Source organism: Sorex araneus, chromosome X, assembly GCF_027595985.1.
Source record: "Sorex araneus isolate mSorAra2 chromosome X, mSorAra2.pri, whole genome shotgun sequence".
Classification (NCBI taxonomy): Eukaryota; Metazoa; Chordata; class Mammalia; order Eulipotyphla; family Soricidae; genus Sorex; species Sorex araneus.
The window spans coordinates 18,722,450-18,746,793 of record NC_073313.1 but is presented as its reverse complement, the minus strand read 5'-3'; the positions used below and the strand labels follow the sequence as shown (position 1 = coordinate 18,746,793).

The following is a 24,344-nucleotide window of genomic DNA, read 5'->3' as shown; positions in this document are numbered from 1 at the left end:
AACCAATACTTCCCTTTGCACAGTTGACTTCAGTTGACATTAGAGTCTCCTCTGAGACTTTCTTATTGAGGCAGCCAACTCTATGGGTTAACTTGGTAGGGCTCAACCAAAGCCCTAAGAACTAAATAGAATAAGGTGCTTAAAGAGGCCAGGGCTCAAGTTAAGCTTCTGTTGCTGAGAAATCTCTCCACTCTGATAAGGAAGAGCTGAGGCCAAGGACAAGGAGAGAATGCCACGCAAGATAGAAGGCCTCCTGGTTTTACTTCTCTTCGGCTATGAAGGTATGTGCCATTCAGCCTGAATATTCACCGGAAACTCGTGTTCTGATTGTGCTGATAATCTAGCTGATTGATAGAAATGTCACCTGAGTAATTAAAATACCCATTAGTAGGTACCGTCATTAGTATATGTCATTAATGAACAATTAGGTTGGTGTGGATGTGACTTCTTAGCTTGCCACAGGCTTTCTGGTTCTGTGAGGAGCTTCTAAATTAAACAATGATTTCAATGGGAGAGAGGAACTAAATGGCCTCAGCAATTGCAAAAAATGGAAAAAGCTGAAAGTTGCAGCAATAAGAAAGGGTGGTGGATCCTTGAGAATTGTTGGCATTAAAGTGAAGGAATTGGAGGATTTTGTCTTCTATCACCCAACACTATTGGGTGAAAGAGGATGCTATTTATAACTGTTGGGATAGCCCCCGTAAAGCAAGTCTCGGGCAGATTGACGAGAGGTTACCCTGGTTTAAATATGGATTAATGTAACTCGTGAGTACCTCTGTGCAAATACAAAACATGAGACAATGGAGAGTCAGAAACCCTTCACGGTTCATTCTTTTCAGTCACTTTAAAAATTTTTCAACCTGGGGTTGGAAAGAGAGTGCAGGGGATAAGACACTTACCCAGTATCCAGCTGATCCCACTTGGATGCTCAGAACTGCATATGGTCCCCTGAGCACAGCCAGGAGTACTTTACTAAGCACAGAGACGGAAGTAAGCCTGGGCGCTGCCATGTGTGTCCCCTGACCGCCCCCTAAAAAATACTTTAAAAAATTTGTGTTTCGGGGCTGGAGCGATAGCACAGCGGGTAAGGCATTTGCCTTGCACGCGGCCGACCCGGGTTCAATCCCCGGCATCCCATATGGTCCCCCAAGCACCGCCAGGAGTAACTTCTGAGTGCATGAGCCAGGAGTAACCCCTGAGCATCGCTGGGTGTGACCCAAAAAGCAAAAAAAAAAAAATTGTGTTTTCCCCAAGGACTGTCAGGGATCATCGCTCCTGAACACAAAGCCAAGAACAGCCCCTGAGCTCTGTTGGGCCCCCAAACAAACAAACAAACAAAATTCTAAAACTGGTCCTGGTAGTGAAAAAAAAATTTAAATAAGGAAAATTGAAAGGCACATTTCTAAAACGTTGTCCACTCCAGTCTTTAAATTCTCTCTCAAGCTCCTAGTAATTGTCCTTTATGAGTTTCTTAACTGTCAAGGACCCATACTCAAAATTTCTCTTTAGCTCATTCAGGACATCAGAAATTGCTTGAACATCTCTGTCGTGGACATGTCTTTCTGTTTGTTCCAGGAACCCAGTGGAACAACTGAGGCAGGAAGGAGGGAAGGCCAACAGTTCACTCTGCAGATGACCCGGTAGAAAGACGTTGTGAAACTTAAGCTGGTGGGGTCAAAACTCCTGGCTTCAATCATTTTCCTTTCTACAAAATTGTTGTAGGGGTCACACGCATGGGTGGTACAGGTAGGGGGCATGCAGTGCTAGGAATCAAACTCAGGACCTTGCATGTCCTTGAACATTTGCACAGTCTCCCTGGTCCCCTTTGACTCTCTGGGTGCAGTCCTCACTTTTGTGATTCCCTAGTGTCACGACTCTTGCTCTTTAATCACATTGTTTGGAATTGGGCAAGACCCATATGCATAGAATCCGAAGGTCCTTTTGCAAACCCCAATATGTTTCTTGTTTATTTTGGTTTTGGGTCCACAACCCGCAGTGCTCAGGGATCACTCCTGGCTCTGCACTCAGGGGTCACTCCAAGCTAGGTTCGGGGGACCATCTGAAGTAGTGGTGATTCAGCCTGGGTGATTCAGCATGCAAGACAAACACCGTACCCTCTGTCCTATTGCTCCAGCCACCCAACTTACTTCTAAGTAAGAACCACTTGCACTGTCTTCCACCTATGTGTTTGCAATTCAGAGACTAACTGTCCCAGGAACTCTTCACTTTAAGAAGCTTTGGGCAGGGCTGTGGGGTTGGGGCAGAGAGATAGTAAGGCTCTTGCACACACCTGACGGGTTCAATCTCTGGCATCCAGTATGGTCCCCCAAGCACCGCCAGGAGTTCAGAGCCAGTAGCAAGCCCTGAGGACCACTGGGTATGGCCCCCCAAAAGAAACCAAAAAAAGATGCTTTGGGTTTTTTTTCATTGTTTCCTCTTTACTCCTTGAAGCTGCCTCGGCAAGAAAGTCTAAACTGAGCCTTTCCAGATTCATACCCCTGGTTCTTAGATATCACAGGGTTCACCCCGGACCACTCTTCATGATTAGCTTTGTGATTCCTTCGCTTGAACGTGCTATGGGCTGAACACTGTGGGAAAGATTGAATGCCAGCCAGCTCCTTGCTGTCTCTGCAAGGTGGAGTCTAATGACCCTGTCCTACAGCAGCCTGAGCTCCCAATGGGAAGAAGCCCTGTAAAAACTCACAACCCATCACTAAATTAGACCCACTCTGTAGTCAAAGACACGCTGCCAGAAGGAGGGAACCCAGTGCTCCTTACAGCTTACCAATCTTTCTTTGTGCATGGCTGGCGAGCTGCAGACATTTCCAGAGTTTAGGATCTTATCTGTCCAGATGGATCGGAATGTGGTCCCGGGGAAAAGGGCTGAGCAGCTGACATTTTCTTATCCACCAATTCAGGCCCTGCCCCCTCACTTGCCATGGAATCAGGGTTGCCAGCCGGACGAGGCCAGGGTGACTGGCCACCTATGTGTGAGACAGAGGAAAAAGCCAGGACACAATTGCTACACATAATCGGCTTACAGTGCAGATGGAGAAATAAAGCTGCCAAGCCTCCTGGAAAAGATGTATTCCATTGCACAGCTGGGAAGCTGAAGACAAAGATTCTTTGTCTAATTTACTCTGTGGCTCCTTATTTGTGGGAAATCAGGTAAATGGAATGACTCCAATTCTGCACTGGCTGCAGGCTCACTTGGGAATTACAGAAAAGCACAACCTGTAACTGAGGCAGACTGCAATGAGTGTTAGGTTGGAAATTTCGGATTCAGTGCCAGTAATGATTCTAATACTGTTTGTCTTGAATTATATTGGTCTATTACTTGGTCTTAGATATTATATATGTATGTACACACAGATACACACACACACACACCCTATTATTGTATTTTAAATTCATCAGCCTTCTGCTTACAGGTGAGAATGACCTCTTTGCAGGCATGTATTCATCTGGGAGAGCAGGTTTCATTTTTATACCAGCTTTATTGAAACGTAATTTTACATACTGTTAAATCCACCCTTTTAAAGTGCTGTTCGTGGGGCCAGAGCCATAGCACAGTGGGTAGGGTGGCTGCACAGACCTGGTGGCTGATCCGGGTTCAATCTCTGGTACCCCAGATGGTCTCTGAGAGCCCACAGCAGTGATCCCTGAACTCAGTGGCAGGAATAAGCCCTGAGACCCACCTGTTGTGGCTCCCAAAACAAAAGAAAACAGAAGAATGGAGCTGGAGTGATAGCACAGCGGGTAGGGCATTTGCCTTGCACGTGGCTGATCCGGGTTCGAGTCCCAGCATCCCAGATAGTCCCCTGAGCACCGCCAGAAGTAATTCCTGAGTGCAGAGCCAGGAGAAACCCCTGTGCATCGTCAGATGTGACCCAAAAAGCAAAAAACAAAAACAAAAATACAGAAGAAGACAAAGTGTGCTATTAAGGGCTGGAGAGATAATCCAGAGGTTAAGGCATTGCACGCATTTTGATCCCTAGCACCACATATAATCCCCCAAACTCCATGAGTAGTCCCTGAGCACAGAGCCAAGAGTAGTCTCTGACACTGCCAGTTGTGACACAACACCTCTCCCCCCAAATAAAGAGAAAATAATGTGTTATTCGGTGGTTCAGGGTAGATTTATCATATCTGGAGTGGACAGCGTAATTCTAGAACATTTTTCCCATTCCAAAGGAACCCCGGAAGCACCCTCTCAGCCCCAGCCCCAGCGCCTGGCAAGCATTAATGTGTTTTCTGCTGCCACACAATTGCCTATTGTGGATGTTCCATTTCAATGGAGTCGCGCACCATATGGTCTTTTATCTTTTGCTTAGCCTATGTTTTTGAGGTTCGTCTGTGTTGAAGCATGTACAGATAATAGAATTACCCCTCCGTCTACCTCGCCTAAAATAGCAACACTTTCACTCAGAAGCAATTCCCTTCTCTCTTCTTGAAGAGGGAACCGTACCTCAGCCTGCCGGCTTTTTCCTGTGCCCTAGCCTGGCTTCTCCCATCGATTGGAAGCGTTCATGATTGGATGCTTCTCTTCATCTGTTCCGTGGGAAGGAGAAGCCCTGTATTTGGTGATTGATAGATTTGAGAACCCTGTCCGACATAGACAGAGGGACACAGATGAATCACTGTATCACTGTCATCTCATTGCTCATCAATTTGCTCGAGCGGGCACCAGTCACATCTCCATGGTGAGACTTGTTGTTACTGTTTTTGGCATATCGAATATGCCACCGGTAGCTTGCCAGGCCATGCAGGAGAGATCCTCTTGATAGCGTGTCAGGCTGGGCAAATCTGGCAATTGGCAAAGCCTCATAAAAGTACCTTAATCTTCGGGGGCTGGAGCGATAGCATAGTGAGTAGGGCCTTGCACACAGCCGACCTAGGTTTGATTCCCAGCATCCCATATGGTCCCCTGAGCACCACCAGGAGTAATTTCTGAGTGAAGAGCCAGGAATAACACCTGCTCATTGCCAGGTGTGACCCAAAAAGCCAAAAAAAAAGTGCCTTAATCTTCAATGTACTATTTTCATAACTTTTCCGTGGTTTTATATTTTCAAAATAAAAATTATGATTGTTAAACTGATTAACACAGATGAATAAAGCGAAGGAAATAGAAGTTTATTGGGGTGTGCTCCCAGACGAAACCGCGGGCACCTTTGGTGAGGCTGGGATAGAGCCGTGCCCTGGGAGAGACTAAGGGGGCTTTTAACTTGTCTTGGGGGAGGTGGGGGGTGGGAAGGGGAAAGGGAACAAAGACCAGAGGAGCTGGTGTGCTCATTCTGGCCTGTTATCTGCAGGGGATGATGTGAGGAAGCATAGAATGCAGCCTGGTGGCTTCGTGTCACCAGGTGGGGCATAAGTCCTGTCTTATGAGCTGGGTGGGGGCAGGGTGATCGTCGATTCTAGGAATGTCACTATTTCATCCGCTGGCTGCCAATCAGTCCTGAGCAAACCTTACAGTGATATCCAATGAAAGGGTGGAAATACATCATTTCCAGGTGCGTCTCAAGTGCATTGTTCTCTTGCAGCTTGCAAGCGACATTGACAGAGAGTGACGTGCCCAAATTCAGGTGGCCCGCCGGGTGGCCCTCTGAGCAAAGGGCAGCAGGAATGACAGGCCACTCCAAAGCTTGCCTGGCCACTCTGAGCCTCCCCAGCCCTGTTTCCCTTTGCTCCTTCCGTCCGTGCTCTCTCTGGGTATTAGGAAGTGTACTCAGACACATTTCGGCTGCTTTTTCTGCAATTTTAATCATTGCAGGGATGACAACAGCCGCCTTGCTGCTTCTTGGGTGACAGTTTTCCCAGTGAAAATGCTCCTTGTTCCTTGTCTCTGAACTCATTTCCATAAGGAGTCGGGGCCCCTCCCAGCTCCGTGCTGCCTATAAACAAATGCTTTCTGGGGAGAGGAGCCATGAAGAAACCATCCGACAAGCTGCCCACCAGCTGTGCCTGGCAGAGACTTGGAGACCAGGCCCCCTCCTGAGGCTGCCGGGGATCAAACCAGGGTCGTCCGCACGCAAGGCCAGTGCCCTATGCACTGTACTATCGCTCCAGCCTTGTGACCATTCTATGACTCTGAAACCAGCTGAGAGTTTGTGGGGTGTAAGACAGGAATCTAAGGGGAGACTTTTCCCCTGCTGTCTATGTTCACGCTTTGAGATTTGGACAATAAGGATGTGATGCCTTTATAATTGAAAAAGCAACAAAGCCATTTGCTGTACTGAAAATGGGAAATGTAGATTTTTTTTTAAACCGTTGATATTTTATTTTGGGGATCATACCTGGAGTGGGGCCGCTGCTGAGAGTGTTTGGGGGACCCTGCATTGCCAGGATTCCCCTGAGCCTCCAGTGTGCAAAGCACACACTCAGCCCGTTGTGCTGTCTCTCCAGCCCAGAAATGGAGCTTTCAAACAGTGCCATGTGATGCAAGCTTCCGGCTGAGGAAAATGTTCTGGACATGTGCCGTTCGGCACCGGAAGCTCTAGCCATAAGAAGTGATTAAACACTTGAAAAGAAGCTGGTGTGACTGAGAAATCGAATGTTTAATTTTTCTAATGTTAACTAATTGAAATTCAAACAGCCACTTGGAATAGTGTCTACTGCATTGAACAGATCTGAGGAGCCCTAATGATTTCAGGCAAGTGTATAACAGCCTCTTTTCCTATCAAAGGCCGTGTCCATCTCTTTATTCATACTCTGAGAGTTTACATATTAGGGGTTTTTTTTTGTTTTTGATTTGTTTTGTTTTGTTTGGGGGCCACACCCAGCGATGCTCAGGAGTTACTCCTGTCTCTGCACTCGGAAATTACTCCATTTGGATTCAGAGGACCATGTGGGATGCTGGGGATCAAACCCGGGTCCATTGCATGCAAGGCAAACTCATTTGATATAATATGGGACTGAAGCGATAGCACAGCAGTTAGGGCATTTACCTTGCACGTGGCTGACTCGGGTTCGATTCCTCTGTTCCTCTCAGAGAGCCCGGCAAGCTACTGAGAGTATCCCGCCCGCACGGCAGAGCCTGGCAAGCTCCCCATGGCGTATTCAATATGCCAAAAACAGTAACAAGTCTCACAATGGAGACATTACTGATGCCCACTCGAGCAAATCGATGAACAATGGGACGACAGTGCTATAGTGCATGAGATGGGTAAATAATATAATGTAAATATATTACAAAAGTAGTAAATACATTTACTACTCCTCAGAATTCTGTTTAGTGTGTCCTAGGTTTTTCTTTTTCAAAAATTTTATTTATTTTTAAATTGAATCACAGTGGAGACATTACTGGTGCCCGCTTGAGCAAATAGATGAACAACAGGATGACAGTGATACAGTCAGTAATACCGTACATATTTTCAGTCTTTTTCATGTTTTCATCTATTTTTGTTTATTTTATTGGTGTGGGGGGCACGTGGAAACACCTAGCAGTGCTTAAGGCATTTTTTATGGCTCTGGGCTCAGGGAGTGCTTAAGGCATTTTTTATGGCTCTGGGCTCAGGGAGGAACTCAGAAGACTTTATCGGATGCCAGGGATGGGACATGGGGTCAGCTGCGTGGAAGGCAAGCGCCTACCCACTGTACTATCTCTCCAGTCCCTTCCCTGTTTTATTTTGTTAAAAAAAAAAAAAAACAATATATTTGAACCATATACTTCGCATTGCATGGCAAAGCCTGGCAAGCTCCCTGTGGCGTATTCAATATGCCAAAAACAGTAACAATAACAGGTCTCATTCCCCTGACCTTGAAAGAGCCTCCAATCATTGGGAAAGACTAGTAAGGAGAGGCTGCGAAAATCTCAGGGCTGGGATAAATGGAGACGTTACTGGCACCCGGATGACAGTGATGAGTGATGACAGTGATACTTTGCATGTGGGAAGCCCTGGATTCAGTCCCAGGTACTGGAAAAACCAAAAACCCAAAACCAATCCATATTTGAGAACCTGCTATCTAAGCAAGGCTGTGGAACAATGTTCCTTTCCCCTATCTGAGTTCACTCTCCTTCATCATCCTTGCCTTCTCCTGCCACTGTGCTGTCCAGGGCTCCCATTTCCTCCCTGTTGAGGCACAATTAGGATATTCTGGACTAGAACTTGTAGCACTGTAGCACTGTCGTTCATCGATTTGCTCGAGCGGGCACCAGTAACGTCTCCATGGTGAGACTTGTTGTTATTGTTTTTGGCGTATCGAATACGGGTACCTTGCTAGGCTCTGCCGTGTGGGCAGGATACTCTCGGTAGCTTGCCAGGCTCTCCGAGAGGGATGGAGGAATTGAACCCAGGTCGGCCACGTGCAAGGCAAACGCCCTACCCGCTGTGCTATCGCTCCAGTCCAGAGAATATTTACAGTATAATGCTAAAAGTGTTGACATCGCTATAAGGATTATTGGTGCCTTTTCTTCCTCTTTATGGCATTAATGTATTTTCCAAAGTTCTGTAAGGGATAAAAATAATAATTCTCCTGGACCTTCTGCTTAGTTTTCCTGCCTCTAGTTTCCCAGACCCGGCGTGTGTTGTACCCAGCAGACTTACTTTGCTTGACTTCTTCCAGAAGCGGCAGGCTATTGCTCATGGGACTATTTTCACTTCACTCTGCCATGTAATGAATCATTTTGTTGAATTTCTTTCTTTTAAATCTAATTTCTCCTCTGCTGTCCTTCTACTCAGCCACACTGGGATTATCGTCCACTGAGGTATGTGAAGGTTGGCACTTACATGGATACTGTTACTCAAGGATTTTTCTGACCAAAAATAATGTTCAGGCACACCTGGACATTCATGTTCGGTGCATGTTTGCTGCCAGATCCCTGCAATGACGTGGGCAGCCCTGTAGAGCTGGTCTATGGAATGTTTGGTTTTATGTTTACACCAGACTGAAGCCTTTTAATTGTACAATAGCGTCATGCCTAAAAATAGCATGTATACTTTCAATTAAAAATACTCTATGACCGGCAGGAGATGTGGTCCAACGTTAGAGCAGTTGCCTTGCACGTGTGAGGCCCTGGGTTTGATTATGATGCCCAAAAAAACCTTTCTGATTAAGCCGTTCTAATTACTATCCAGACCTCCATTCTGTTTAATCTTTTCTTTGGAGGGAGAGTCTTGTAAACAACAAATTATCAGTGCAGTGAGAAAAAGCAAAACGCAACACAAGATCTGCTTGTCAAGGGGTCCTCACTGAGGCACAAAAATGTACCTTTCAAAGCTTTTGTTGTTGTTTTGTTTAGGTTTTTGTTTTGTTTTGTTTTGTTGGTTTGGGGCCACATCTGGTTGACTCCTGGCTCTGTGCTCAGAGCGCACTCCTGATTGTGCTCAGAGGACCATATGGGGTGCTGAGGATTGAACTGCGGTCAGCCACGTGCAAGGCAAATGCCCTACCCACTGTACTGTCGCTCAGGCCCAAAGGGCTTGTTTTTGTCTTTGTGTGTGTGTGTGTGTGTGTGTGTGTGTGTCTTTTTTGGGTCACACCCAGCAATGCTCTGGAGTTACTCCTGGATTTGCATTCAGAAATTACTCCTGACGGTGCTCGGGGGACCATATGGGATGCTGGGAATTGAACCCGGGTCGGCCGTGTGCAAGGCCCTACCTGCTGTGCTATCACTCCAGCCCCCCAAAGTGTTTGTTTTGGGATTTGTTTTTGTTTTGCTCTAAGACCCAACCCAGGGCCTTCCCCGTGCAAGGCCAGTGCTCTACTGCTGAGCGACATCCCCCACCCCCCACCCCTCCAAAAATATTCTTTTTCTGGTTATGTCAAAAGCACGTTTTACCTGTGTGTTCTGTAAGGCGGGGCTTCAATGAGAACCCAGTGAGTGGAGGTCCTTGAATTTGGGGCTTTTTGAAATCAGATGTGGGGAGCTCAATCCCAAACTGGGACCCCGCAAGCCCCTCAAAGATAATGTAGATGGGGCGAAAATTGCCTCCCACGTCGGGGTGCCTGCGGGAATTCTGGCCGGCACTGTGGGTGGCCGATGCTTCTCGTCCAGGCCGGAGTTACACTGTGCTGCTGTGTGCATGGGCAGCCTGAGGCCACAGGTCACAGGGCAGCGGGGATGCGTGGACGGGTCATCCCAGTTCCAACTCTTGAGTTTTCTGCCTCCCTGTAGGATGAGGCCGAGGATCCCTGGTACCACAAAGTGTGCAAGTGTGACTGTCACGGAGGGGCCAACACCTTGTGGTCGGCAGGTGCCACCTTAGACTGCATACCAGGTGAGTGTGCCCTGTCCTTTGCATACCAGACTTTTAGGATGTCCCGGGGCAGACCCGTGTGTCCCTATGCAAGCCCGTGCTTGGAGGGCATTGTCCGGAAACAGCTCCCAGTTCTCTTCCTGGGAGCCACGGTAAGATGGTCAAACTGTGGGCGAGGCAGGCTAGTGGCATTGCTGGAAACGAATCCGCGATGGACGCTGGAGCATTGTGAAGAGCTCAGCTACACGCTTGCCTGTCTCCTTTCTTTCTGTTTTGCTTGGGAGTTCACACCTGGCAGGGCTCAGGGCTTACTCCTAGCAGGGCTCGGGGGAACCATACAAAGTGCCGCGGATCGAACCTGGGTTGGCTGCGTGCAAGGCAAGTGCCCTACCCGCTGTACTGCCTCTCCAACCCCCTGTCTCCTTTCTCAACAACGAGGCTCCTGTTTCAGCCCTTTTCTGTGCAATGAGAACAAGAGCAGCAGGCCTGGATCTTTATTGCTTGCCCCCCCACCCCCCGCCCCCATGCAGCCCCACATCCTGCCCCATTACCTCCATCCACAGCGGGTGTGGCCGAATGAGTGGCTCCAGCCAAGAGGGCGGGTGACCCTGCAGGGCTGGGCTCCACATCCTGGCTCTGCAGCCAGGTCCTGGGGGAGTTTAGGGGAACAGCCCCTAGTGGCCAAGCTTCTGGGGTGAGACACAGTCCTTGGGGGCGTGAAGCCTCTCACATTTCCGGGACTGTTTGTCACGCAGCAGACCATCGGGCAGGGTGTTGCTCTCAGTTCTTCTATTGGCTTTTGGCGAGCTACAGCAGCCTTCAGCAAGAGCCTTGACTGCTGCGTGCCCAGCTGCTCTGAGGGCCAGAGAAGGGGACGAGGAGCTCAAGCATCCTGTGGCAGCCCCAGCAAGCTGGAGCACTGTGGCAAGGTCAGCTGCTTATCACCGACTGCCCAGCGTTCAGACATTGGGGCGGCCCGGCGTATATTCGCTCATATTCCCGCCATGCAACCCTCCCTGGGCCCCCAGAACCTGCGCTGCAGGCGCCAGTCCTTGCCACCTCTCTCTGGAGTTCTGAGTGCCGGGGCCTTGTCATTCACTTTACATAAGCACCTAATAATAGCTGTGCAAGACAGGTTTGTGTGTCTCTTTGAGCTTCTCCTCATTATTTCATTAAATTTGCATTTGAATAGCGAAGTGTGGGGAACGGGAGGGGGTGTCTACAATGGCTTCCACTGACTGTCACTGTTTTCCTATTTACTAAAGGGGTAGAAAATACTCTCAGACCAGAGTCTTCTAGAACAACAGTGGGGTCCGGGGAGTGAGGAAAGCAGGAAGCAGAGTGAGTGAGTCCCCTCTAGGGCGTGCCACTGCGCTCTGAGGCTTAGCTTCCACGGCCATTAAATACTGCTGTCTCTCCCCCCCACACCCCAGTTCCAAACTCAGCACTGAAGCAACCTTTTGGTTTATCTTTTGGCTTTGGGGGGGCCACACCCCCCAAAGGGTCACTTCTGGCTCTGCACTGTGGAATTACTCTGGCGGTGCTCAGGGGACCATATGGGATGCCGGGGCTCAAGCCCAGGTTGGCCGAGTGCGAAGCTAACACCCTACGCTGTGCTATGGCTCCGGCCCCCCTCTGTTTTAGGGTACGGCCACACCCGGTGGTGCTTGGTTGGGGTCTACTCCTGGCTCCATCCTTGGGGATCACTCCTGGGAGCGGCTCCCATAGGCAAAGCCTGTGCTCAACCCTCTGAGTCACTTCTCCAGCCGACAGTGCACTTAGCATTCAGCACCACCCTCTTTCATGGAGTGCTGGGCACTGAGAGGAGACAAAAATGAAGAGGCTGGAAATGGGGAAACAAAGGTTCCCTATTTAATGGAAACAAGTCTCCTCGCTAGAGACCCGGGACCAGACAGACAGCATCCGGTGCCAGGGAAGCTCTTTCTAAGAAGCGCTGGAAGGCGAGAGGCAGCTCAGCGGGCTGGACACGTTTTGCATGCAGGAAGCGCACGTTTGATTTCCCGCACCACAGGGCCCCGGAGCAGCCCTTGAGCATCACCAGGTGTGGCCCTGAAATAAATAAAAGAAGAAAGAGAAAAGTGATTATCTGTAGATTGGCTGTATCGACCCAATGGACTGAGAAGCTGAGAGGGGCCACAGGATCCCCCCAAGTTCTAACTCTCCTTCCTGGGCCATTACCATGAACTGAAAGTGCCGAAATCAGAAACTCCATTAGCTTCCGCGCTGTTCTTTCCTGCCCCGTTGTTTTTCTCTCCGTTTTTTTTTTTTTCTTAGCAACACTATATTTCCGGGAAGGACAGACTGCAGCGTAGTGTGGAAAGATTTGATTCCTTGGTGTTAACGGTGAATTGGGGCAGCAGGACGAGCCACCGCCTGGCAGAAGTCATTCACCCATCAGTGTCTCTGGTCTACAGCAGGGGGCCGGGGGCAGCACTGATGGCTCTGAGTGGGCTCCGGCTTCCGGGAGGACAGCCTAGAAAGCACGAAGCCGCAGGGTCACTCGCAGCCGCCTGGGCTCCCTGGCTGCTCCCAGCCAGTTTCCAGCCAGCGCAGGTGGCTGGCTGGGGGCATCACAGCCGCCCAGTCCTCGGCTGGACGCGATGAGAGATGCTCAAACGCAGGTCTGCCCTTGGCCCAGAGCCAACGCGCAGCACTGGGGAGAATCCACGGGTGCTCTGCTTCGGGACTAGATTGGATATTGGATTTTCTCTTCAAGTTTACACTTGAGTCTTCCATAAGTGTCGCTCCCTCGCCCGCGCGTGTTCTATATATTCAAGCCCGATCCAACGCGCATCAGAAAAGTCACGTGAATGGCCCCGAACACCCTCTGTGTTCCTTGACACTGACGCTCTCTATAAGCACGGCCGGCCTTCTTGTCTACAAATTGGGAAATTATATGGTGAATACAGAAGTCTAGGCTATGAAGTGAGCGGAGCCCGAATTGGCAGCAGCTCACGAGTCTGCCTTTATCCATCTAATTACCGAATCAGCCCTCCGAAGAGGCACTTGTACCGTAGAGGATGCAGGTTTTCTCTCAAGGCAGACAGGCTAAACGGCTTCCAGTGACGCTGGGGGAAGGAAACTTGGGTAACGCACATCTGTGCAAGTCTGCTGAGCCCCCCTTCACCCCCCCACCCCCGTTATTCACGCTGCTCAATTCATGTTGCTAGCTTGTACCCAATGGATGGCTTCTTTCTGACTGCGCGAAAGAGCGTTTTCAAGGCTCGCCAACTTCCACACTGCCTCAGGCTCTCTCTCTCTCTCTCTCTCTCTCTCTCTCTCTCTCTCTCTCTCTCTCTCTCTCTCTCTCTCTCTCATGTTTCTGCCATTTTCTCTGCGGCTCCTAAGAGGCTGCCCAGGATGGAGGTGTGCAGGGGAGGGGACAGCGTTTGGTCCTCCCGGTTTCCCACCTCATCCAGCCGACCCGGCCCAGCTGCGGGCTGAGCGAGCCAGAGCAGGGGGCTGACGAGGCGATCCTCACCCAGAGGGAGTGGACAGAGGATGAGGAAGGGGGGCAGGCATGTCGCAGGCAGAGGGAACGGTCCACAGGGAGGCCTGTGGGTGGCGTAGAGGAGAGAGCAAGGGAGGGGGGTCAGAAAAACACGGGGGAACGCGAGTGGAGCGCATCGCTGCGCGGCGGGGGCGTGAGGAAAGGCGTGTTTTCTCATTTTCCAACTCCAGATACAGCCCTTGGTCATGGACTGTGAGGCACCTGAAGACAGGATTCTGGAAGGTTCTTCCCACTGCAACGCCCTCCCCTACGGGTTCACAAGGGCTGCCTGGGACCGGAATGTCTGCTCAGGTCTGCTCAGGTCTAACGACTGGCTCAGGGCCTGGCCCACCTGCCCACTTGAGGCAGACACCTGGGGGTGCCTCTTTCTGCCTCTGAACCAAGCTAGGTCCTGGGAATCTCCCCTGGTTTCCTGAAGGGGATCCAGCGCTCAGAGCCTCCAACCCCTCCCCCCCTGCACCTTCCCCTGCCTCAGAGAAACCATTTTCTCACTGATTCCAGGCTCCCACCGTGTCGGTATCTCGGCAGGAGCCTCCAGCCCCTCTGCAAGCAGTAAAGCCCAGAGCCTCCATTCAGCGCCTCCTCACTGGCAGGCAGCTGACGCCTGTGAGTCCTCCGGATCCAGGAGCCCAAGAGATGAGAACAGCACGGGCTTTCCCTCTCGCGTATCGCGCGCACACACACACACACACACACACACACACGCGCGCACACACACACACACACACACACGCACACACGCACACGCACACACACGCATGCACGCACGCACGCGAGAGCACACACACACACATAGAGCCTTATTCCTTCCAGGATCCGGGAGAGCCGAGACCTTCATCAGAGAAGCGAAACTGCCGCTGAGGGCAGATGTGTGAGCAGGATGGGGACGGGACAGAATGCGAGCCAAGGGAGCCCTTGGGCTTGTTTCCCCCTAAGAAGCGTTGTCAGGAAGACAAACAGGAGCCATGGCTGGAGGGGCTCAGCGGCTAAAGTCACTGCCTTGCAAACTAGAGAGTAGGAATTTGGTGGCCAGGGAACCTCAGGCACTGAGCGCCAATTCGGCAGCCCTGGCGCCTGAGACCCTCAGCCCCACAAGCCGTTTCCCGTGTGTGTGTGTGTGTGTGTGTGTGTGTGTGTGTGTGTGTGTTGGAGGGGGGTGTCATCCACGATCATTGTTTTGCAAAACAAAGGGAATGGGAAAAAAGCATAACAGCCATGCAAAACCGAAGCGGACACTAAGTGTCTGGAATCGGGCCTCTTACACCAATATTTGCTGCTGTGGGACCAAGCACTGTGAACTACCCTCTGCGTGTGTTACTGTGCGTAAGCCACCTTCTGCAGGCAGGCCCCAAGGCTGTGTCCATTTCACAGATGATGCACGTAGCCAGAGAGACCTCAGCTCTCGCAGAGGTTCGACTCCAGGCGGCATTGGCTCTAAGCTGGAGTTCTTTTAAAATGAAACAGCGTTGGAGGTAAAGAGGTAAAGGGGGAGTGGAGAGATACTGCAGGGGCAAGGCACTTGCCTTACATGCAGCAGACCCTGGTTTGATCCCCGGCACAGCACATGATTCCCCCAGCACTTTCAGGAGAGACCCCTGAGCACAAAAGCAGGAGTACCTCCAGAACATTGCCAGGTGTGACCCCCAAATCAAAAACCAAACAAACACTTGCTTTGGTACTGGGGGTGGAACGCAGAGCCTTGCACATAGGAAGCATGTGTTGTACCAGTACACACCAGGCTGGCCCTTTTGGCTCATGCCCTGGGTGGCCACTAAAACCTCCTCTAGCTTAAGGCCATGGCCATGACCAACACAGATCAATGGCCTCACTGTCTCTGACGGCATGGCCTGAGCCCATCTGTTCGTTCCCAGATCCAGTCATCAGGTGCTGCCCCTGCTAAGACACAGTAGTTCTGAATTGGTTTTGCTGTTCTAGGTCAAAGCCACAGGTTTACTCTGTTTATTTTTGTTTGGGGGCCACACCATTTTGTGCCCAGATCCTATTCCTGGCTCATGCTCAGGAATTAGTCCCGGCGGCCTCGGGGGACCATATGGGGTGCCAGAGATAGAACCCAGGTTGGCAGCATGCAAGGCAAGCACCTCAACTTTGTACTATCTTCCTGGTCCAAAGCCACAGGATTTGGGGGTAGTGTCTCGGTTGCTAGAGGCTCCAGGGCCTGGATGGGGCTTCTGAAAATTGCAAAGTACCTGTGGGTCAGCCACATGGAACGGATCACCTGGACCATACTCCAGGGACTGAAGGGGTAGTACCGTGGCTAAGGCACTTGCCTTGTATGTGGCTGATACGAGTTTGATCCCAGCACTGCATATGGTTTCCCAAGCAGCTCCAGGAGTAATCCCTGAGCACAGACAGAGTCAGGAGTAATCCCTGAACACTTCTGGCTGTGAGAACAGGAACAAAATAAAACACATTCCAGGTGGTTGGTTGGATGAAGAGTGGGACATGGCAATCAGATGTTGGTTCCCAGCCACCAGCTGAAGCACTTGGCTTCCTGTTAAAGGTAATGAGATCCTAGTAAAATTGTTTCACTCTTCATCTCTCATGGACACACCAGAAAACTAAACTTGATTTCCTGTGCCTGCTGTTTCACAATGAGAAAAGAAGGAGCTCGTATTCACAGATGTATCCTTTGTTGCCTTTAGATATTCAGCTAGAAATCAGATTTGGTTATGTATAAGACACTCCTAAGTAGTGGCTAATTGAACTTGAAGTCTGGTTTTGCTTCAGAATGTAGACATGGAACCAGGGCGAGGAGTTGTTCAAGGTTATCAGGGCTGAGATCCCTGCGGTTCTCTTGGCCATCTCACCCCCAGGGTGCAATAGGGCTGCTGTCGCTCCAGCCTTCTCTATAGAAGGGGCAAGCAAAGCAATCAGAAATCCCCAGCTGACATCCTATTATATTTCGCTAGTTAGAAACTGTCATCTACCGTGTGATCACTCTTAATTATAAGGGGGTGAGAATTGAGTTTCAAGCTGGCCTTGGAGCTTAACAATATGAGCTTAACAATATCCCCAACAATATGAGACTTCTTTGCTGAAGAAAAAAAAAAAGGACGAATGGATACAGAATTGGCAACCTATCATTTCCAATCAGTAGCACAATACAATTCCTAATGCAGGAGGAAATACATGAGAAGCAACACGCAACTTCTAAGCACAAGTTCTAACTAATCTTATTTGTATATAAAGGTACTTTTCAGTTCTCTACATTCAACACTCACGCATCAGGTTCAACTGTCAGACTTGCCACTATGCAGTGTTTTGTCCCTAAGACTGGCATCACGTGCAGCTCCAGGATGTCAGTGGCCCTGGTGACACTGTAGCATGGCCAGATCCATGTGATGAAGGAAAAATGAGTGCAGCATTCCCGTGTGACTGTCCGCTGCCAACCTCTTGGATTTTAGGCCTTTACCTTTGTGGGAGGAGGTGGTGTGTCTTTCAATATCCCCCCCCCCTCCGTCCCCGCTTTTACTCTTGTCACAAAACCACAACCCTTAACTTCTTAACTTTTCTGAGCTTTTCTCTGTGGCACTCCTCTCCTCTTCCTCGTCACTCTCATCTCACATGAGTCATGCATAGCTCTTCTCGGGGTGAAGTCTGTGGGCAAGAAAAACCATTCCCACTTTCCAAAGTGAGACAGTTTAATTCTCTTGGAATCATCTCATGCCTGCTGACTACAGAGGTGCCATATGACTGTGTCACTGTGTATTACTTTTTTTTTTCCAGAATGTCCCTATCACACACCACTGGGTTTTGAGTCAGGAGAAGTGACATCGGACCAGATCACCTGCTCCAACCTGGGGCAGTATGTGGGCTGGTATTCCTCCTGGACCGCTAATAAGGCACGACTCAACAGTCAGGGGTTTGGGTAAGTGGGCAGCGGTTCGGGTGGTATTCCACAAATAGTGACTGAGCAGCCTTCCAGGGGCAAGGAAAGGGGCAAGATACACCAGCGAACGAGGTGGGTGAGGGCCCGACCTTTAGGAAGCACAGTGTAGAGGGCAAGATGAAGCCTAAGCACCTAGTCACAAATGATTACTTGCAGAGTGGGATAGTGCCATGCAGGAGCAGAAAAAGGAAGCCAAAGTGAAGAAAGGAAGCCCCAAAGGAAGACTTTTTTTCTTTTCTTTTCTTTTTGGGTCACACCCAGCGATGCACAGGGGTTACTCCTGGCTCATGCACTCAGGAATTACTCCTGGTGTGCTCGGGGTACCATATGGGATGCTGGGAACCGAACCTAGGTCGACCGCGTGCAAGGCAAACGCCCTACCTGCTATGCTATCACTCCAGCCCCCAAGGAAGACTTTTTAAGGGACAGATTTTGCTTTGTTGGTGTGGGGCCATAGCCAGTGGTGCTGAGGGCTTCTGGCCCTACTCAGAGGTCTCTCCTTGTGGAACTGGGAAGACCAAATGCAGGATCAGGGATCAAACTGTGCACCGTCACTTGCAAAGTGAACACATTAACCTCCATGCTATCTCTCTGGCCCATCAAGGGACTAGATTTTGAAGCCGCCAATTGCAGTTGCCTCAGGAGAGGGAGATAGGGGAGGCACAGAGAGCAGCAGGTGCAAAGGCCCTGAGTTGGGAAGATCCCACGAAGGCATCAATAGGGACCATAAAGGCCCACAAGGTTAGAGCGCAGGTAGCTGTACCTGAAGGGGTCGGCAGGAGTGGGATGGTGCCAAGCCTTCTTAGCCAAAGGAAGGACTGTGGTCCTGATGATGGGGGTCATGGGAGGACCCTGAAAGTGCATTAGGTAGAGTACAAGCTTCTGCTGCTGTGATAAAAAGCTCCCAAAGCACAAGGACTTAATATACAAATTCCGTGCTGGCTCCTCGCATCTCTGAGAAGGTGAGGACTAATTTGGTAGCTGAGTGTTATTGGGGGCCCATATGGGACTTGGGGTTTCATCCTGAACAAGAAGAGTTTATCCTGATACCCAGATGGCTACTATAGTCTACCATCAAGTCCACACTCTCTCTCGGTAGAGAAAAGAGCTCACCTTTCCCTCGAGGGTACAGGGGCAATCCTATTGGCCACTTAGACCCCACTTCTCACTGGCCGGAAGTTGGTGATATGGTCCCACCCGGCTGCACAGGAGTCTGGGAAATGGCATCGTAGCAGGATGGCCCACTGCCCAGATAAAACACAGAAGTTCTACAGCCAAAGAAAGCTGGGAAGAGGATATTGGGAGATCATTAGCAGACGCTGCTGAGGAAAAGTTGAAATTGTGGAGGATCTGAATCAGATGCATGTTTTAAGTGTAATTTCCTGACTCCTCTGGGCTAGCTGTTTTCTGGGAGACTAGTTAAAGAAGTGAGGGCATCTGTTCAGGCAAGGAGTGTGAGTGAGGAGGAGAGGTAGTACAGCAGGTACAGCGCAGGGCTTGCACACAGTAAACCCAGGGTGGATCCCTGGCTCCCCACGTGGTCACCTGAGCTCAGAACCAAGAAGAAGCCCTGAGCACTGCCGGGTGTGTCTATAAAACCAAAAAAAGGGAAAAAATGCTAGTGATGTGGGCTTGTGTGGTGGCAGTGAAATGTCAAGATTTGAGAACCACTGAGGGGTGGAGCCAATAGGTGAGTTGGGTATTTGGGGTGACAGAGGGAAGAGGCCACCCCTGGCTCTTGGATGGCTGCAGGGAACACCTGGATGGAGGTGGATGAAGACAACATCCAGAGAGATGAACACTGGAAGGGGGCATGGGAGAAGAGATAAGCAGGCGCTCACTTTGGGATGTGTTTCATTTGGGACCCTGGAAGGCTCAGTTGTTGGCTGATCAACTGATGCCCAGGATTTGGAAGTTAGGAAAGTTCTGAATCGAAAGAAAAAGTCAAGTCCCGACCACAGAGTTAGTCCAGAACTAGAAATGAACACAGACAAGGAAAGAGTGCAAAGAAGCACATGAATAGGCCACCCCCGACACTAATAAGAACATCAAAGCACACGTGATGGTTTTCTCGAGTGTGAGGGAGATGGCAGAGAACAAAGCCCCTCCTTCAAGGGGGGTTTATCCTCCAGCTGTCAGAAGCCTTTCCAAAGCCACTTGATTCAGAGTTCTCTGCAGATGATAGGCAGTCCTTTAAAGTCACACACAGCCACCCCCAGTGAAGACACAAATGTATGAGGAGCATGAATGTGAAGGCAAAAAAAAAGGCTCATGGAGAAAAACACCAGGAGACACTAATGAACAGGGAAGGGGCCGACGGGCACAGTCACCATGGGGACCCAGGCTGGGAGGAAAGTCGTGCTCGGCCACACATTGAGGGTGATTTCAGTTACACTCTGAGGCATTTCTTTCACAAATTAGTTGAATTTGGCCATCATTCCTTAGCGGGTGGAGGTCCGGCAGGAGGCCGTAAGAATAACTTGTGGAAGCCCAGATTCTAGGTGTTTCAGGGTATGGCCACACTGTCCAAACTTAGTGGGGGCGGTAAGGCACTCAGATCTCCCCCTCCCCCGAGTTTTGAAGGGGCCCCGAGAAAAGCTCCTGCGGGTTGGTGGTGTCTCTGGCAGGTGTGCGTGGCTCTCCAAATTCCAGGACAGCAACCAGTGGCTGCAGATCGACCTGAAGGAGATCAAGGTCATCTCGGGGATCCTTACCCAGGGGCGCTGTGACACCGATGAGTGGATGACCAAGTACAGTGTTCAGTACAGGAGTGATGAGAGCCTGAACTGGGTATTTTACAAGGACCAGACTGGAAACAACCGGGTAAGTGGGGCTTACCCCAAAGCCCCTTCATTGCCTCAGAGAAGGAGTGTCGTTCTCAATGATCTGGATCCTCCTGTGAGTGTAGAGTTGGCTGGCCAATGTCGTCTATCAGGACTGAGCCACGTTCACTCTCCGCTGGACACTTGGCTGCGGGGGTAATGCTCTGCTACCGAGGAGAAGTGCCTGTCTGTATCTCTACACTGGACCACTCCTTACTTCGTTTTGCTTTTTGTATTATGGGGTCCAGTCCCAGCAGGTATAAGGCCTCCCTACTTCAGGCCATGCGGTGTTAGAGAGACCACATGGAGGTGCCGAGAGGGCTCTGGGGATTGGTTTAGGGTGTGGTACCTGCCAGGCACAGGATCAAAAGTAAGCACTTTGGATGAGATCAACTGCTGGGAACCTTTGGACAGCCCAGCAAGCTAAGCACCATGCAAATGGTTAAAAGTCCCCACGCACACGCAAAGGAACTAAAATATTTGAACAGCTGTTTGTTTTGTTTTTTGCTTTTTGGGTCACACCCGGTGATGCTCAAGGGTTACTCCTAGCTCTGCACTCAGGAATTACTCCTGGCAGTGCTCAGGGGACCATATGGGATGCTGGGAATCGAACCCGGGTTGGCCGCGTGCAAGGCAAATGCCCAAATGCCCTACCCGCTGTGCTATCGCTCCACATTATACTACATACATAAAATATATCATAGTAGTTTAATTAACACTAACATAATTTCATAATGAATATAACAGATATTGTCAAAAACGTAATGTATATTTGCGATGTGCAAAAAATGCACTGGCTGTTTGGAAAATATTAATGGTCCTTTTACCTGAGAACAAAACCTTCCCCCAGCTAATTTGGACAGAAAATCCGGTTAAGTAGATATGTGTGACTGAAAATCAGAAGGCTTTGTAGTCGCTGACGCCAATTCAGACAGCAAGACATGCATGGGATGGATTTCAAGGAGTTTGAATACAATAGGAAAGATCATCTTTATACTGGGACATTATTTCATTCCGTTCTTATTATTAGGGCTTTCAAAAAGATATGAGAATTCATTTTTCAGCCCTGGCTGTTATTTCTGAAGGACTTGATGGCGCTTGCAAAGAGGCTTGTGCTCTCTGAGGCCTGTTTCTTCCTCCCTCTCCACCTTCTCTTTGGAGTAGGTTCAAGGGCAGTTCAAGGGCAAATGGCTTTCAGAAGGGGCTGTGGGTGTCGCTGCTGGGAAGAGCTTGCGGTCAGGGCAGCAGGCCGTCTTCTTGTTTTTTGATGGATGAGGTCACTGTGGCAGCTGGATTTTTTTTTTCAGCATTTTTTTAGGACATAATCTTTAAAGTGAATCGAATAATCCTGTCTCATTGAGCGCAGTCCTGTGATTCTGGAAGGTGTGCAAAGGAGGATTTCCTGGCAAAGGCAGGCAAACTTTCACAGCCACTGCATCATCTATAGCTGGAAAATAAGCAGCATAGTCCTTTAGCTCTCTACTCTGGGCACTGCCTTCCCCCCTTCCAGAATCTTCCTCCTAAAAGTGTCTGTGTCTGTTTCTTCTTTAAAACATCGGTTCCGGTCCAGAAGAACTTACACACACCCTTTAGCTTGGGCTCACCGGAGAGATGTGACTTGAGCCTGACTCTGTAACACAGACTCAATCCTCTTGAGTCAGACAGTCCGTCTCCACCTTCCTTATAAAATAGAAATGAGTCAATCAGTGGTAAGAACAGGGAGGCTTTGTCCCTAACACCATCCCCGAGCGCCTTCTGGGAGGGTGGAAATCTGCCTGTACCTTCTTCCTTTTTTTAAAAATTTTTTACTAGTGAATCACCGTGAGGTACAGTTACAGACTTACAAACTTTCGTGCTTGTGTTTCAGTCACACAGTGGTCAAGTACCCATCCGTCCCCCAGGGCTCATTTTCCACCACCAATGGTCCCAGCATCCCTCCCACTACCCCCACTCCGTCCCCTCCACCCCACCCCACCTCTGTGGCAGGGCATTCCCTTTTGCTCTCTCTGTCCTTTTGGGTGTTGTGGTTTGCAGTAGAGGTATGAAGTGGCCATCATATTCCTTCTAAGCCAGCACTCACGGACCACCTTCGCGTGTCCGAGAAAGCAAACTGCTACCTAACTTCATTTATTCATTTCTGTTTGGCAGCCACACCAACAGTGCTGGGAGGAATCCTAGGCCCGGCCCTGCATGGGAAGTCTCTCTCAGGTCGTTAGCAGAACGTGACTATCAAACTGGGTGGCAGAGACAGCTCTAAACACTCCCATACAGGGGCTGGAGTCATGGCACAGTGGGTAGGGCATTTGCCTTGCACGCGGTCAACCTGGGTTCGATTTACAGCATCCCATAGGGTCCTCCGAGCACCGCCAGGGGTAATTCTTGAGTGCATGCGCCAGGAGTAACCCAAAAAGTAAAATAAAATAAAATAAAATAATAAATAAATAAATAAATAAAAATAAACACTCCCATACAGTGACTCAGAGGTGCCCAAAGAGAGAGTGTGTAGAGGCTGGAGTGATAGCACAGCAGGTAGGGCGTTTGCCTTGCACGCGGCCGACCCGGGTTCGATTCCCAGCATCCCATATGGTCCTCTGAGCACCATCAGGGGTAATTCCTGCGTGCAGAGTCAGGAGTGACCCCTGTGCATTGCCGGGTGTGACCCAAAAAGCAAAAAATAAAATGTGTAGGTGTGGGAGACTGTGGATGAGTGTGTGTGTATGTTTGTGTGTGCGCAAGCACGCATGTTTGTGTGTATCTGTATGTCTTGGGGTGCGGGGGGGGGGTTGAAATGGTCACATTTTCCAGTTAGAAGTTGGGGCCAGCTCCAGAGAGGAATAATTCTGTCTTCTTCCTGTGCCCCACGTGCCAAGGACAGGACTTCCTCCCTCTCTCTAGGTCTTCTACGGAAACTCAGACCGAACGTCTACAGTCCAGAACCTGCTCCGGCCGCCCATCATCGCCCGCTTCATCAGGCTCATCCCGCTGGGCTGGCACGTCCGCATTGCAATCCGGATGGAGCTGCTGCAGTGTGCCAGCAAGTGTGCCTGACCCGGCCGGGCGCTCTCTCTCTCTCTCTCTCTCTCTCTCTCTCTCTCTCTCTCTCTCTCTCTCTCTCTCTCTCTCTCTCTCTCTCTCTCAGATAGTGTTTGCAATTTTAATGAAAGCAAAAGGAAAAAAAAAATGAACACATCTCCCCACTCTCAGCCAAAGAAAATAAGAACAAAGAAAATATCCCTAAAAACATCTTTCATACAAGAGCCTCCATCGCAGGGTAATTTGCTGCGCTTGGGTTTGTTTTTTCGTTTGTTGTTTTCTGGGGCTTGTGTGTGTCTCAAAGACACCATGAAAGGTTGTCAGCCCAGGGGAATACAAAGCAGCCCCGACAAAAGGAAGATTCTTTTGTTTCACCACCTTCAAAACAGGACCCGTCTCACAAAGGCTCACTTTGGAATGCACAGGGAGAGCTGGCTAGCAGCAAACTCATGACCTCTTAGGACCGCAGACCGGAGAACACCGCCAGGTGTTGGGGAGACTGGGTGCTGGCGATGGGCCGGATGGATGGCAGGCCCGTGTCCTGGTCCCCCCTGGAGGGCTGAGTGTAGGTCACCTGGGGCCACGGGCAGGCTGCATGGGCGAGTAGCAGTTTCTCCGAATGAGCAGAAGACACCAGGACTCCCTTCACCTAAGGATCCCACCTCCCAACGAGCTTGCACCTTCGGGTGGCAGCTGGCCTGACAGCTAGCAGCCCACTCTGGGCAGCTGGGCCATGAGCTGCCCTCAGGCTTGGCGGGAAGTGACCTGAGCAGGATGAGGTGACTACTCCGCTCCCCACCTTCCGCTCTGGACTCTCCCCCAGCTCCAGCCACTGAAGAGTCCGAGTG

At 50.1% G+C, this 24,344-nt stretch overlaps 1 protein-coding gene across 1 annotated transcript; it reads left to right on the top strand.

Annotated features, from left to right (window-relative positions):
* Positions 1 to 229: 229 nt before the first annotated feature.
* RS1 (retinoschisin 1) lies at positions 230 to 23,511 on the top strand. The gene is made up of 6 exons (XM_004612220.2): positions 230 to 281; positions 8,682 to 8,707; positions 10,118 to 10,220; positions 17,479 to 17,620; positions 20,269 to 20,464; positions 23,359 to 23,511. The coding sequence occupies exons 1-6, from the start codon at positions 230 to 232 to the stop codon at positions 23,509 to 23,511; spliced, it is 672 nt and encodes a 223-aa protein (XP_004612277.1).
* The last annotated feature ends 833 nt before the right edge of the window (positions 23,512 to 24,344 follow it).

What these genes read in the sequence shown, in the direction of transcription:
- RS1 (XM_004612220.2), top strand. Translation starts at nt 230, where the DNA reads ATGCCACGCAAGATAGAAGGCCTCCTGGTTTTACTTCTCTTCGGCTAT. An exon ending in CTCAACAGTCAGGGGTTTGG is followed by an intron (nt 17,621 to 20,268) that starts GTAAGTGGGCAG and finishes TGTCTCTGGCAG; the next exon opens with GTGTGCGTGGCTCTCCAAAT. An exon ending in ACCAGACTGGAAACAACCGG is followed by an intron (nt 20,465 to 23,358) that starts GTAAGTGGGGCT and finishes CCCTCTCTCTAG; the next exon opens with GTCTTCTACGGAAACTCAGA.